This window comes from Gobio gobio (genome assembly GCF_949357685.1).
Source record: "Gobio gobio genome assembly, chromosome: 3".
Classification (NCBI taxonomy): domain Eukaryota; kingdom Metazoa; phylum Chordata; class Actinopteri; order Cypriniformes; family Gobionidae; genus Gobio; species Gobio gobio.
This window is the reverse complement of record NC_137099.1, coordinates 35,147,560-35,162,976: the sequence shown is the minus strand read 5'-3', so window position 1 is coordinate 35,162,976 and position 15,417 is coordinate 35,147,560. Positions and strand designations below refer to the sequence as shown.

The 15,417-nt window shown below is 35.5% G+C and overlaps 1 protein-coding gene across 1 annotated transcript; it reads left to right on the top strand.

The window, feature by feature from the left end:
• Positions 1-13,493: 13,493 nt before the first annotated feature.
• Positions 13,494-14,785, top strand: lbx1b (ladybird homeobox 1b; the record flags this gene model as incomplete). The annotated part of the gene is made up of 2 exons (XM_079811287.1): positions 13,494-13,806; positions 14,304-14,785. 2 exons carry the CDS (start codon positions 13,494-13,496, stop codon positions 14,783-14,785), a joined length of 795 nt encoding a protein of 264 aa, XP_079667413.1.
• Positions 14,786-15,417: the final 632 nt, after the last annotated feature.

Sequence of the window (15,417 nt, the reverse complement as noted above, 5' to 3'; positions counted from 1 at the left end):
AGTTAATTTTCATGTTACTAATAAGTAATTTTTGTTGACATATATATATATCTACATAATCGTGAAGGTCTCTAGAATCACCCAAACAAAACAAATCTTACAACAGATCTAGTTTTTTGTAAACTTAGTCAAAAGTCCAAGCAGCAACTATAGTTGCCGGTGGGCAAATTACTTGTAAGTATATAATGGGGAAAGGGGATATACTGTGTTAATAGGTTCATAAATAAAGGTTTTTATCTTGTTTAGTGCTTTTTGCTTCCATAATATCCCACCTAAAACATAACTTAAGCCTTTAACTGGTATCTCTACTGTACAGTAGACCTTAATTCGATAGTGAAAAATATCATATTTTATGATATTATGTCTTGTAAGAGGCCAAAATATTGAGGACCCTTCATCCAGTTTGGAATGCATGCGTTTCATTCTAATCGGTCAAGGACCCTAATTATTTTATGACTAGTAGCTTATGATTCCATTATAATGTGGACATTCAGACAAGTAATGAGTTTACATTTACATTATTATATGAAATTACAGTCAGCCATTGAATATATAATGGAACCCCCTTTTTTTTGTTTTTGTTGTTATATAGATGTAATTTTTTCGTCAATCTATTTATTTATTTTCTCATTTATTTATTTAACTTTTTGATACACAATGCTCTATTGGGGCAACTTAATGGCTGCACTTTATTCTTACCTATGTTACACCACTTTAAGACTTTTGTTTGTTGTTTGTTGTGTTTTTATAGTCAAATGATTATAAGATAGATGCAGCTTTTTTGAGTTTGCATTGAATGTTCTTCGACTTTTATACACAAAATTTGTTTATGAATAAAGATTGATCTGTTGAAAGAAGTTATGAGTTAGATGCCAAATGTTCTCCTCCCATTCAAATTTGACATTAAAGGGGTGCATACAACATATTTGCCCACCGGCAACTATAGTTGCCGCACATTCAAATACAATTTTCAAGAAAAAAAAAACAAAAAACGACAATCTGGGGAAAATAAATGCAGAACATGTTCACATAGGACACTATTAACATGACTATATGCATGAAACCATTCAGAAAAATTTGGGCACAAATGGGTTAAAGAAGAACAGCTGAAAGTTAGTGTAATCATCTGCAAACATCTTCTCAATGGGTGGTAATGCTATTAAAACACCAAAGGGTTTTAATTACTCAGCTTCCACCATATGCTAAAGACCTTTGAACTCCGCTTAAACACTCTGCACATACTCCGGCTCGCCACAAAGGCACGAGTCCACGTCGAGCCGCACTGTTAGCAGAGCGACCAAGAAAGGGGCCGCCCCAACTGTCTGTCGTGTGTGACGAAGCACCCTCTCCATCACTGGAAATAGTGAGCCTTTTTTGCCATCCTTTCTCAGTTTCTCCCAAACACTCTTCACTCTGCGCTCCAGAGGGGGCCGCTCAATGTAAGTGAACCCCCTGTCACCCCTCACCCTTCAGAACCGCAGAGTGTACTGTGAGACAGCTGTGCTCTGCTACACTGAATAGCCAGGACAAGGGGCTGTGTTAATGTGTAGCTTCTCTTTGTGGCTCGAGTCTCTTTAAGGACAATAGAGCAGGCAGGCAGAAAAGCTGTACGCGGAGAATAGAGTCACTGGGTATTTAGACCTAGTTCATAAAAACAGGACAACAAAAACCCATTGGATTCATCACTGTCTTATTTGGGTGGGAAAGCATGTGGTTCAGAGTGTAGAGGAGGAGAAGTCAGTGGCTCTACTATATTTGGGACCGATTCAGAGAGCAGGTGTACTATAGCAGAGATACACAGAGCTGCATGGGGGAGTGGATTTGTTAGTTTGTGGTTACAGTGTTTGTTTAGGAATGGTTTTATTATGTTCGGGCAGAGCCAGTCCAGTCAAACCAGGGTTTTAAAGCAAGGATCCATGGACGTACTGCAGTAGAAGTTACATGGAAAGTAATGCAAGGGGTACATATGAAACACAGGCTTTTCCTTTAAATTTTCTAAAAATATTTATTATTATTATTACTTAGTGAATACCGCTAACAGTGTGCTTCAACATAATAATAAAATAATAATAATAATACATTTTATTTGTACTGCACTTTACATTTGGAACAAATCTCAAAGTGCTACAGTTAAGATCATTTACTTGGACATGGACTTTAACTTTAAACATTTAGACTTTAACATGGACTTGTGTCTTTGCAATGAGCTGTAGTATGATGGGATTGTTTAATACTAATTTAATAATATTTGTTTATGAACCTCATTCTATATTATAAAGGTAACCCCTGATCTGTTAGTAATAATAATAATAATAAACTAATTAGCATTGTTGTTATTATAATGTAATAATGTTAATGTTTTTAATGGAAATTATTATAAAGGTAAAATGTAAGAACAACTCTAACAATATACAGAACTGATTTAATATGAATTAAACACTAATAAGTAGATTGTGTAAGGTAATAATAAATGCACGTGAGAAAGCGTCAGTGTTGATAGAACAATTTTCATTATGCATTTAAGAATATTTTATATAAAAAGAAAATTTGGTAAATGAGAACAATTAAAAAAAAAATGAAATCAAACAGATTAGGAAAAAACAGAGCATTGAAGCATTGAAGAAGGAAAGATCTATGATTCAAGCTAACTGATGAAACAGCGAATGTCTCTTTATTTCGTTTTTTTGATTCTTTGTTTGTTTTCTTTTTGCGATATTGTTTGTTCAGACATTTCATTCCAGTCCTGCACTATATGACAACAATAAAAGAGGCCAAACCTCCAACAGTCTCTTGCATAAATGAGGGCAATTGAGTATGCTAATGAGCCCACTCTTGTGTGATTGGCCGGCTCGTTTAAACTGCCTAAATGGCTTTTACTAACCCTTCTGATTGATGAGTGTCTGACAGGCTCAATGTGGGAGTGTTTTGGGCCAAACTACGGGCGACCAAAGCCTCTTTGACATAGACAGATACCCTTCTTGTACAGTATACACACACAAACACAAAGCTTGATGCTGCTAAGTGACTTCACAAATGAAAACAAAAACACGCTCACTCCGACACATACTTACTCACATACAAAGAGCAGCTGAGCATTTCTCTTCTCTAATGCCATCCCATTCATCAAACTGAGTGTAATTGATGTTAAAGGCTCAAAGCAGATCCCCACAGCCCTCCCTCTGTCTCTCTGTGATACGTAAAGCTGGGTTCAGTCAAAGCAACTCATTGATCTGACAAGAAGACCATATGACATCCTAGTGGCACAATATGTTCTGCTCAGATTCAATATTCTACCTATCATGTTACCGGCAGACACTGACATAAATATAACGATAATATATAATGAGCAATTCCAAATGAAAACAAATCTGTTTTACAGAAAGAATTCACATTCAAATTGAATTCATATTACTAAACAGCCTTTTCAAATGATTGTTACTAGTGAATATATGGCTAGACAAGGATGACATGTTACTGTGATCTATCCCAAATAACAGGGAACGTTCTCAAACCTTGGGTTTTCACCCAAGGTGAAACTAACCCTTTTTTCCTAAAGGGTTAGTTCACCCAAAAATGAAAATTATGTCATTATTTAGGCCTACTCACCCTCATGTCGTTCCAAACCTGTAGTCTTTTTGATGACAGCTACGCAACTGACACTTTGACACTTCAAAAAGTTCATAAACACAAAAACTATACAATCCATATGAAATTATTAGTTTAGTCCAAATTTTCTGAAGAGACTCAATCGGTTTATATGATGAACAGATTGAATTTAGGCTTTTATTCACATAAACATATATCAACACACACATCAGTAGTGGTAAACCAATGGAAGCTCAAGCATGTCCGCTTGACGTACGAGAACCAATGAGGTTCGTTATCGTGTTACGCACATAGACCGTAATCGTGTCAAGCATCAGATTTGAGCTTTCACAAAAGTTTGTTCTCGCGCGTCAAGCAGGTTCAGTGGAGCTTCCATTTATGTCCACTGATCAATGTTTAAATGTGAACTAAATGGCTCAATTCATATGGATTAGTTTTACTCTTTATGAACTTTTTGAAGTGTTAAAGTTTGAGTTGCCTGTCAATGGAGAGCAGTGGCGGATCTAGAACATTTTACATGGGGGGGCAAAGGGGTGGCAAGAGGTCTTGGCAGGGTGGCAGGGGTAGACGGTACATGGAAATCACTATATGTGAATTGCTTTAACAAAACAAACACAAAAACACTTTTAAACTACAGTACTTATTGTTTAATCATGCCCTTACACACTACAAAGGTTTTTAATTCACAACAGGAATAAGCCCAGTGTTCAAACAAAACAAAACAGTATAAAAAGCAAAATGAAAATATAAAAAAGTACCATAATTGTGTCCAAGCTGCAGTGGACTGCAAATATACAACAGTGGACAATACTCAAGTTCTTATTATAATTAAAAACTTATAATTACAGTCCACAAATGAAATGACCCATGATCACCCATCTTTTTTAGGAAAGCTTAAGGCAACTGTTGTTGTGCTTTGCAGCAAAATGTTTCAAAAACAGCGTTATGTGTTTCTCAACATGTTACAGTGTTTACATGGTACAATTTCTGGTAAGCTACACTTTTTTGTTATTTCAATTCAATTCAATTATTGTGATTTGATTTAATATTGACTCATTTGGATAAATATTAGGCACACAAGATGTACCTAATCTCAAGAAAAAACAACTCACCTAATGCTGTAAACATACAGAGAGCCCTATCAGCTGGCAGTGTTATTTAAGGTTAAAAATAACTCAAATTACATATAATGCGTTTTTTTATTATAATAACAACTTTATTTAATTATATAAATAAAAATATAATAAATATGTAATATGTAATATGGTATCTACACATATTTAGCAAAATAATCTCGACTATAGCACATTTCTAGCCAACTAATGTGCTATAGCCTAAATGGCTAAATCATTAAATCATAATCATTAAATGGCTTTCCTGAGGTAAATGTTATGTGCCATAATTGTTCTCCAGTTGTTATATTGACCCCTTTGTTAGATTGATTGGTCGATACTATGTATGATGAATATACATTTAGGTAAGTTTTAGGCTACTGTTTCTTTCAACATTGTTCATTCGTGTTTATTTACTATTAGCTAGTAGAGATGATCGGTCCACGTGCAGCTAGGGATCTGTCACGTAACATTTACAAGCGCCAAAACGGCATTTATTGTTTGAATTTCGTAATAAAAGTGACAGAATCTGAGAGCTGAGATATTTTTTTTATATCATAAGTAACCTGCTCTGTCTTGTCTGTCGGTCTCCGTGTCCTCTTTGCTTCGCGATTTTTCTGTGCGTGAGAGCGTGAAAAGTGTCAATTGCGCGTGTCTCACGGTGAATGCGTGAGATTTGGCAGTTATGGATACAATATTTTTATATTTTTTATTAAGCTGTTCTTGTCTTTACTAAAATCAAAATTAGGCTAATCAAAGGGAAGAGTGCTCTTACGAATCACAACCGCTGATTTTGGCTAACGTAATAGACTCGCTGTTTTTGCTGCTGCTGAATCGTCTTTAGCATACAATACATTCATTACAAATGTAATTTTAAGTTAAAAGTGTGTTTAAACTACACCTGGGGAAACTCACTTCACCTTCAGGGGCTCTGGGGCAGCTCAGTCTCTCCAGTCGGTGTGTAGGGCCACCGCACCGCAGCAGACTCGCTGTCGCTGTGTGTGAGCCAGACTGAGCGAACGCCGCTCTGCACGTTTGAATCAGGGACGTAAGTATTTGAGGGGCGGGGGGAGGGGTATTTTATGTATTTTAATTTTAATACATTTAAAATAAAAAATTAAATGGTTTACTTTTGGTAAATGTATTGGACATACTGGCGGGTTGTTTTTACAAGTACAGTTTTTGGATCATCAAAGTTAGGGGGGCAGCTGGGGGGGCAAGGCTCTAGAGTGGGGGGGCACCTGCCCCCCCTTGCCCCCCTGTAGATCCGCCCATGATGGAGAGACAGAAAGCTCTCAGATTTCATCAAAAAGATCATAATTTGTGTTCCGAAAGTCTTAGGGGTTTAAGTCTTAGGGACAGAATTAAAATTTTTGGATGAACTGTCCCTTTAAGAGAGCGTTCATTAGAGTCTGGTCTAATGTTCTCACAATGTTCTCAAGATGTTAGTCAAGTCAAGTCAAGTCAACTTTATTTATATAGCGCTTTTAACAATGTAGATTGTTTCAAAGCAGCTTTACAGTGTTAAACAGGAAAATAATGCAGCATAATTTTATTCAGCTGTATAGCCATTCTGGAAAAATTTCAAGTATCATACAGTGACAGTGTGGGCTTTAGATTAATAATTTGATCAGTAATTTAGTTTAAATGGTTAATTTAGTTTATTATTTAGATGTATTTCGATGTTTAGTTGAAAAATTTAGTGTCCCCAACTTAGCACGCCAAGCCAGAGGCAACAGTGGCAAGGAAACCAAAACCCCATTAGGTGACCTAATGGAGAAAAATAAACCTTGGGAGAAACCAGGCTCAGTCGGGGTGCCAGTTCTCCTCTGGCCAATTAACAAACAGCGTATTATTATTATTATTATTATTCTGGCAGTTTTACAGCTCGGAGGTCATAATAGATCAGAATATTCGAGGGACCGGGGGCAACATGCTGGAGACGGGTTTATTGAGGATGATGTTGATTAAATAATTATTAAAGTGCAATATTCGAATGATCGGAGGCAACACGCAGGAGACGGGTTTATTGAGATGCCGTGTCGATGAGGCAGTTTCAGGGGGAGTCTAATCACGGTCTCCCAGACACTTCGGGGTCCTGTGTTGGTCTTCTCTGGGCGCAGGTCCACCATCTGATCTGGATACGGCCCGGATCCAGCTGACTGCAGTAAACCTCGGGATAAAACAGAGAGACTAACATTAGCGTAGATGCCAGTAGTTAGCACACAAACATGGATTTTTTTTTTTCTTCCGGAAACATTTTAGTTGGACGTTTGTCTAATATTTTTTAATGTTACTACTACTTGCTTCATATCATTTCGAATTCAAAGTTAACGATCCTTTATTGTTCGCAAAATTATCAAATGTAATGTTCCCTTGACCACATTTTTTTTTAAAAGTTAGAAACAAAAAACCTGGAATATTTGTAATGTTCAGAGAACTTTCAGAAATAACATTTAACTAAATGGTAACATTGGCAAAACGTTCTTATAACATATTTTGTTATCACTGCAGTGTCAAGTAGTATTTAATATGAAGCAATGTACTGTGTACAATTTTTTTTGAAGTTGTTAATAAAACAAAGTTTATTGAAGTTTGTTTTACTAGAAAATAGTATTTCAGCATTTCTACTGTACTTCAAAATGTTGGTTCAGTGCGTTTCTTTAATTATTTTTTAAAATTGACAAGCAATTTCTGATTGAAAATTGTTTCAAAGTCAAATTTTTCACTGTATCACACAAACATGCACATACACGCACTTTAACACACACTTGGAGAGTCTCACTCATTTCATGGGCTGCACTGAAACAGTCTCCATTGTTGGGTTAATTAAACACTTCAGGTTTGACACTTTGACCTGTCATTGAGCCAAATCACTCATCAGTCATTTAGACACTCACACATACAGAAAACACACTTACTTTGTTCGTTCAGTAAATTCACAACTATTTGCATTTGTGTAGTATGGTTCGACTTGTTTTATTTATTTGTGTATTGGAATGACAAGTTTTCATGTTTTCCTGTAATACAAAAGCATTCCTAATATGTTACATTCTCAAATACCATTAGGGACAACTGGAGGTATTTTGGTGCCAGTGTGAACAGCTTTCAAAGGGAATGACTGTGTCCGCTGGCATCAGGCCTAACCAGCAGACAGGCACAATGCCACATGGGCACAGTGTAACAAATGTTCTGCCATAGGGACAAAGAGGCAGCAGACTGCTGTGCAGCTTCAGTCCCACGTTCAGTGAAATACAGGTTGCATTTTTAGAGTTCAGTCATTTCTAAAGTAAGAGAATCTTGTACAGATATATTTTTTGAGTATATGTTTGTAAGTAGGATATTATTTGAATGAAAAAAGCGTTCGCCTGTGCTTATGGGGCTCTTCGATTTATTTATCTAGTTCTTGTGTGTGTGTGTGTGTGTGTGTGTGTGTGTGTGTGTGTGTGTGTGTGTGTGTGTGTGTGTGTGTGTGTGTGTGTGTGTGTGTGTGTGTGTGTGTGTGTGTGTGTGTGTGTGTGTGTGTGTGTGTGTGTGTGTGTGTGTGTGTGTGTGTGTGTGTTGTTTTACAGACAGCCAGTTTTAGAGGCATCACGAACTGTTTAAGTTCCTCATATCTCCAGCAGGTGGCAGACTTGTGTTAGTGAATCCTCAGGACAGCGGAACAGAGTTCAGTAAACCGTACAGTTGCATGCTGTCTGCATACTTTTGTTCAGGGGCATGTCATTACGAAAGTAATAAATATCTTATAACATATTCATTTAAAAAAAGATTTTAATTAAGAATGCTAAACAAGCCTTGTCTTAGGCATCAAGTATTGGACCTTGATGGTCATGTAGAACGTGAGTAAATTTTATTAATATTATAGTCTAATATCATCAAATTAATATAAAATGGTATTATTATTTTTAATATCAGAAAATGTGTTTAATGATCTCCTAAACAATAAACAGGCACATATTTCTGTGTTTAATACATGCTTGGCATCAATAATGCATCAGTTTTCTGGCTATTGTTTTCACCAACTAAAAAAAAACACTCAAATTTACAGGCCATTCACCATTACCTTCAGGGGAAATACGCGATTACATTAATGTGCCTTGCTTCAGTTAATTATTTAATGGTATTAGAATCTCTTTTTGTCTTTTGATGAGCTCTTTTTTCATCTGTGATTCAACCTCTTAATTACACTGATTTGGAATCTAATTATTTGTTAGGCCTGAAGCCATTGCAAAATGTTTCACGAGTACATTCACATTTAATTTAGAGTCAAGAAATCTCTCATTTTTCTCAGTCTCTACTGTTATTTGTTTTTAAACTGCTTTTTCAAATCCAGTATGTTCTCTAAATTATATATATATATATTGTTATATTATATTGTTCCTAGAGTAGGCACATTTTCCACCACAATGCAGATTATTGCATATTTAGTGTAATATTTAGACTGATCATGAGGAGACAATGGAAATGTGTGGGGAAAAAGTGTAATACCTATTATTAGTGTGTTTCAGTAATTCCAGTATTTGCTGTTATGTGCTTTATATGAGCACAATCTCTTTTAATTTAATAGATGTGTGTAATTTTACCTCATGTCCATTGGCTTATGTTTTACTGTGACTAATCTGAAGGTTGTGACCCTCAACATAAGCCTGGATTGTTTGTTCACATAGCAGTCAAACAACACTGATCTCTGACCTTTAGGATATCCTGTTCTTAAACATTTGTTGATATAAAAGTGCAACAATGAAATATAACAAACATTAAATATTGCAATATATCATTAATTGTTGTCCTTGTAGCTATAAATAGTATATATATATATATATATATATATATATATATATATATATATATATATATATATATATATATATATATATATATATATATATATATATATATATATATATATATATATATATATATATATATATATATATATATATATATATATATATATAGGCCTACACTTCATCTATACTTATACTATTACTATGCTACTACTAATAATAATTTAAGTTTTTTAATGTTGCATAAAATACTTTTTTTTTTTACAAAATATAACAAAATACATTTATTTTTCTTAAATAAATACACAATTTGTGTGACAAGAACTTATCATAGAAGTTTGTTTTGAATAAAAATCATGTTGCAAAGGTGCCACATGTCCACCAGCATGGGGGAAAAGATCCAGTGATAGTGTAGACATATGGTCAGTAATATTAGGGGTAAAAGTTACCATGCATATACAAATGAAAATGTTTTAATATGGCAAGATAATTTTGTCTAAAAGATTTGTAGCTCTGTAACAATTTCTGCCAATGTCTATAGAGCAAAACAAACCCTTCTTCCTTGCTAATGGAAAACAATTTGTTGCAGTTCAGGCACATGCATATTAACCAACCTGGGTCATTGTAGGGCTTTTGCCCCTGTAAAATGGGGGCTCTTTACCATAAATCCTTTATCCTTTCATTTTTTTCAATAATTCAATTATTTGATCACCTTGAACAAAACTGAAAATCCTTTATCTCACAATATTTCCATTTCAAATTTATTTTCTGCAGTGCATATTGACAAACAGGTGTTTGGGAAAGTGTTGACTCTGAAGAAACAACCTGCGGTGATAAGTTCATTGTGTTTTCCTGATCACTTTGAATGTAACCAGAGATGAAGATAATCAAATTCCCTGAAACTCTGAAAACAGATCTGTTTTCTTTTGTGTTGTCTTGTTGATATATAAAAGTTTGTTTCTTTGTGAATCCCGCATTTTGATACTCTGAACTAGGAAGGCAAAATCACATGCAGCACACACACAGACATATTATATAAACTGTTAAAGGTTTGTTTGCCCAAATAAGGTAATGTAATAATCTACATTAAACAATACCATTAAATTGTTCGTTTTTTGGAAACTTGTATGATACTTGTTCAAGCAGATGACCTCGTTTTCACATCTTATGAGCTGCCCAAAATAACCTTTATTGAACAGAAACATAAAGGCATTCTTAAGCAATCTAATTCAGAATCTTTTTTTTTGTAAAGTTTTATAAACATTTAATAAGAGTAAGAATGAAATTGGTTTTAACCAGCTTATTTTTAAGCTACTGCATTAGTATAACTATCGATGAGCTATCTTTCTGAAAAAGTGAGATGTTCACTTTTCATATATTAAAAATGTGCAACCAATCAGCATGCATGGTGACAGCTCTATAAAGACCTACAGAGGTTCAAGCTGTTCCCTATCAGGGAATATTGAGATGTGAGATGAAACGCTTGTACACAGAAATAAACGTTTGATCATACACATAAAAATGTCACACTCTTATGTAACTCAATAATCATTGAAGGTGGTCTGTTTTTAGGTGTGGGATTTGGTGGATTACCACAAGCTCATGTTTCTCTTAGATATCGGATACTGTTCAACCTCCACCTCCCTCATCTCTCCAATTCAAACACACTCTCACATTCACATGCATGAGATTACACTTTTTTAAGTCAGTCTTTTTAAATACATGGCCTTTGAATAACTTTTTTGATATTATTTATCTATATCTGACACTTTTATTTATTCCTCTATTCATTGCCTCTTAATTTACTTGTAATGTGTGACTTAATATTTGCCTCATCAGATCAGCTGTTTTATGATTTATAAATAATCTTTAGTTGAGCTGACATGCACTCCCTCAGAGGGACTCAGCTGCAGATGATCTTCCATATAATTGCTATACACTGTTCATTCCCCACCCAGGCTCTCTAATTTCCCCTTGAATATATACAATATGTGGCGATCATATAAATTTGATTCTTTTTTGATTGATTAATCTTTGCGCTATGATAAATTTCAACCAAATTTCCACATAAAGCCTGGTTTCAGGCAGTCTTGTCCATGGGAGACAATGTGTAAAAGATAGGTGGGGTAACTCCTCAAGTAAATAATCAACATCATGTATTTTAAATTAAGAATTTCTGGGAAAAAAGCCCCTTCCTTCATACAGATTCTACTAGGCTTAATCCAGAATATTATTCTTTAATCTGAACAATCCATGCAAACAACATGTTATTTCTTTATATGTTCATGGCAGCTTGTAATTGGCTTAACAGTATTCTTTTAACAATTTTTCCCATATCAGAAGTCACTAAAACCCGATTTACTCTGATAGAGTTATAGACTTTGTAGCCCCAGTTAATAAAGAAAAACACTGAACAAAGAAGGCAGCAAGAGGTCAAGACTGCCATTAACTCAACAGTCAGACTGCATTGACTGGGCTAATTCATGTTTCCTGCAGAAGCTGCAAGAATAGAGAGAGTATGTCTGTGTGGGTTGTTTGAAGGAGAGAGAAAAAAAGAATAAACGATAGAGCAATCTTTGGGTAACAGACTCTCTCTCTCTCAAATTAAACAATCATGTCTGTTGACACATTTAAAGTTCTTGTTCTTTGCATTTTAAAATCTCAATTTTAATAGGAGAACGTGATTTTTCAGTTATCTTGGTCTGCATGTTTTTAACCAATTTCACTAAATTGAAGTTAAAAGCTAGGCTAATATAAAGTTAATAAGCTAAATGAGCGCATCCCACACTTTCATCCTCATCTTCTCTTTTTCCTTCATCCAATGGCAATTTGCTCCATGTCATTCACATAATGCATTCATGTTTATTAGGTGCGCATGCTTCACCTCAAACCAGACTAACCTTGTTCTGTTAGGTTGCATTTAAATTGGGCCACTTCTATTAATCTCTATGAAGTTGAGAATCAATATTTCTAAAACCGTATATCTTAATTATTTATTAACTATCATTTGTTTTAATTCAGTAATGGGGAACTTATTTATTTGGGGAACGAACTTTATTTATTTGACAAGATGGCATGTTTGGCTAGTTCAGAACTTTCAGACCTGACAGTTTTAGTAAGGATGCGTTTTATAATTGTACATAATAATGAGAAATTATAAATATAGCCTATAGCCTAATAAATGTGGTAATTAGAAATCGGGACGAAGGCATAAACTCCGATATTAAACGGCTAACAAATAAAATGACACATTTCAATATCAAATGCCAACATGTTTTATGTAATTATCTAATAACTAATGAATATGAATACTTCATATTGTGTAGGTCAATAATTAATAAGCCGCAATCGCATATAAACTTGTCGATTATTTTTCGCACATGGGCATGTTTGAAAGACTCCAAGGCTCTTAATCATTTCCCCCCTTACCTTATGTGAATAATAACACGTTGGCTGCTCTGTAAACAATGTTGCACTACAGTATAGGCTAAATATATATATATATTTTAAATTATGCTGATAAAATTGCTACTTGGCGCAAAGGTTTTGTAATATTACTACCTCACTAGTTAGGCTGGGTAAAACAACTGTAAAATTAGCCGTTGACTGTTTATTTCTTGTGCAGAATGCAAACAACAGCCACCAAACACAAACCTTCATCACTTTACACGACTCCGCCTTTCCGTCATAGTTAATTAAGTGATCACTAAAGTCTCCTCAGCCTCCAGAACTCTTAACAGAACACAGAGCTGTCAAAGCACAAGGCGCACTGCTCATTTGCTGTCGGGTGCTGATGGTGCGAGACTAACGTTGGACGTTGCCATTGTAGCTGGGCACTCACGTGCTGCAAGATTATTGGAAGACTAGATAGTGATAGTGTATATTTTTAAACCAACATTATTAGAAGCGCTTTCGCCAAAAATATTTTGACAGAACTTCACTTAAACACAAGTTTTGCAACCAAAGCTGCTTTGCAAAAGCTCGGATGGCGACCACCAAAGTTGTCAAAATGTGTGAGGCTATGGAGAGCCGCGGGATGAACGCCCTGGACCACCTTCCGCCACCTGCGAGTTCCAATAAGCCCTTGACGCCCTTCAGCATCGCAGACATCCTCAGCAAACCTAGTGTCAAACGTGCTCACAGGATTCACCGGCTTCCAGCATCAGAGAGACCTCGACAAAGCATCACTATATCAAGGCAGACTCTCATCAGCCAAACATCGCCTCTGTGCGCTCTTCAGGAACTGGCAAGCAAGACGTTCAAAGGTCTCGAATTAGGAGTGCTCCAGGCAGCAGAAGGTAAGAAAAGACAGATTGTATAGCCTTAAAAAAAGCATTCAAAATGTAAAATGATTAATATCTATGGCCTGGTTTCACAGACAGGGCTTAGATTAAGCCAGCATTAGGTCTTAGTTCAATTATGGCTTTTAAGTAGCTTTTATAAATATGCCTTAATAAAAAAAAACTTACTGGTGTTCATCTTGAGACAAAACAATGGCACTGGCATATTTTAAGAAGCGAATTTCAGTTAAAAATATGCATTTTAGTATGGGACTAGTTTAAGCCTTGTCTGCAAGGGATAATGTTCATTTGTTCAAGTTTAAATGGACTTTTGTCATATCAATTTATGAATATTAATGAATACATCATGAAAGTGAAAAATGTTATCAAAAGTAGGCCTACGTTATTCGAAATATGCTCTATTAAACTTAATTACTAGCTATTATTAATGCAACTTAAAATCTGTCAGTGTAATGTTGCATCATAATAACATGTTTTTCTTTCTTCTTTGACAGGGAGGGATGCGTCGACCCTGTTTGGTCAAAGGGACAGTCCTAAAAAGCGCCGAAAATCTAGGACGGCCTTCACTAACCACCAGCTATTTGAACTAGAGAAAAGGTTTCTCCGTCAGAAATACTTGTCACCCGCCGACAGAGACCAGATTGCCCATCAGCTGGGGCTGACAAACGCGCAGGTCATAACCTGGTTCCAGAACCGAAGGGCAAAATTAAAGCGAGACCTGGAGGAGATGAAAGCGGACGTGGAGTCGGTCAGATCCACAGGCGTAGTGCCTTTGGATAAACTCGCTAAATTGGCTGATCTGGAGAGGTGTGCAGCTGGAGCCACGGGACACCCGGGGCCCGAGTGCTCGCCACGGCTAGGTCAGGAGTACAAGAGCGCGCACAAATTATGTCTGTCCCCCATGTCGTCTCTCTCAGACCACACAAGTCAAGACTACTCCGAGGACGAAGACGTGGAAATAGACGTTGATGTCTGATGAAAACCACTGTTTAAAATCACTTAAGACTCATATTTAAGAAGTTACTGAACGTAACAACACGCATGCATGAACATGATTGTAGTGTTTTTCTGAAACTGAATTAGTTTAATTTATAGCCAGACCTATGCAAGTCTAACTCATATTTGTTCAAGTGTTTGAGCTAGCGGCTGTATTATATATAGGCCTATAATATATTGTGTATGGCTTTAATGAGTGTAATAAGAATATATTTCATAAATCAGGGCAACAAACAGAGCAATACAACCTCCTATATGAGAACTATTTTTACAGGTGTATTTATTGCGTATATATTCTTCATTTGTACACAATGGACAGTGACGCTTTTTGTAAAGTTTTGTACAGTTTACTTGCAGGATCTAGTGCCTTTCAAAATGAGGGCATTGCACCAATGTGTCATTTAATGTATTGAGTTCGAAAATAAAAACCTTTATACCTTTTATAATGATGATGTTGTTGCCGAGTCTGTAAATCCATAACAATCGTCATATTGTGACAAAATTGATTATTATTATTATTATTATTATTATTATTATTATTATTATTATTATTATTATCAGCAACAATATAGTGTTGCTTTTCTTATTTTAATTCATTGTAAACAGGCTATT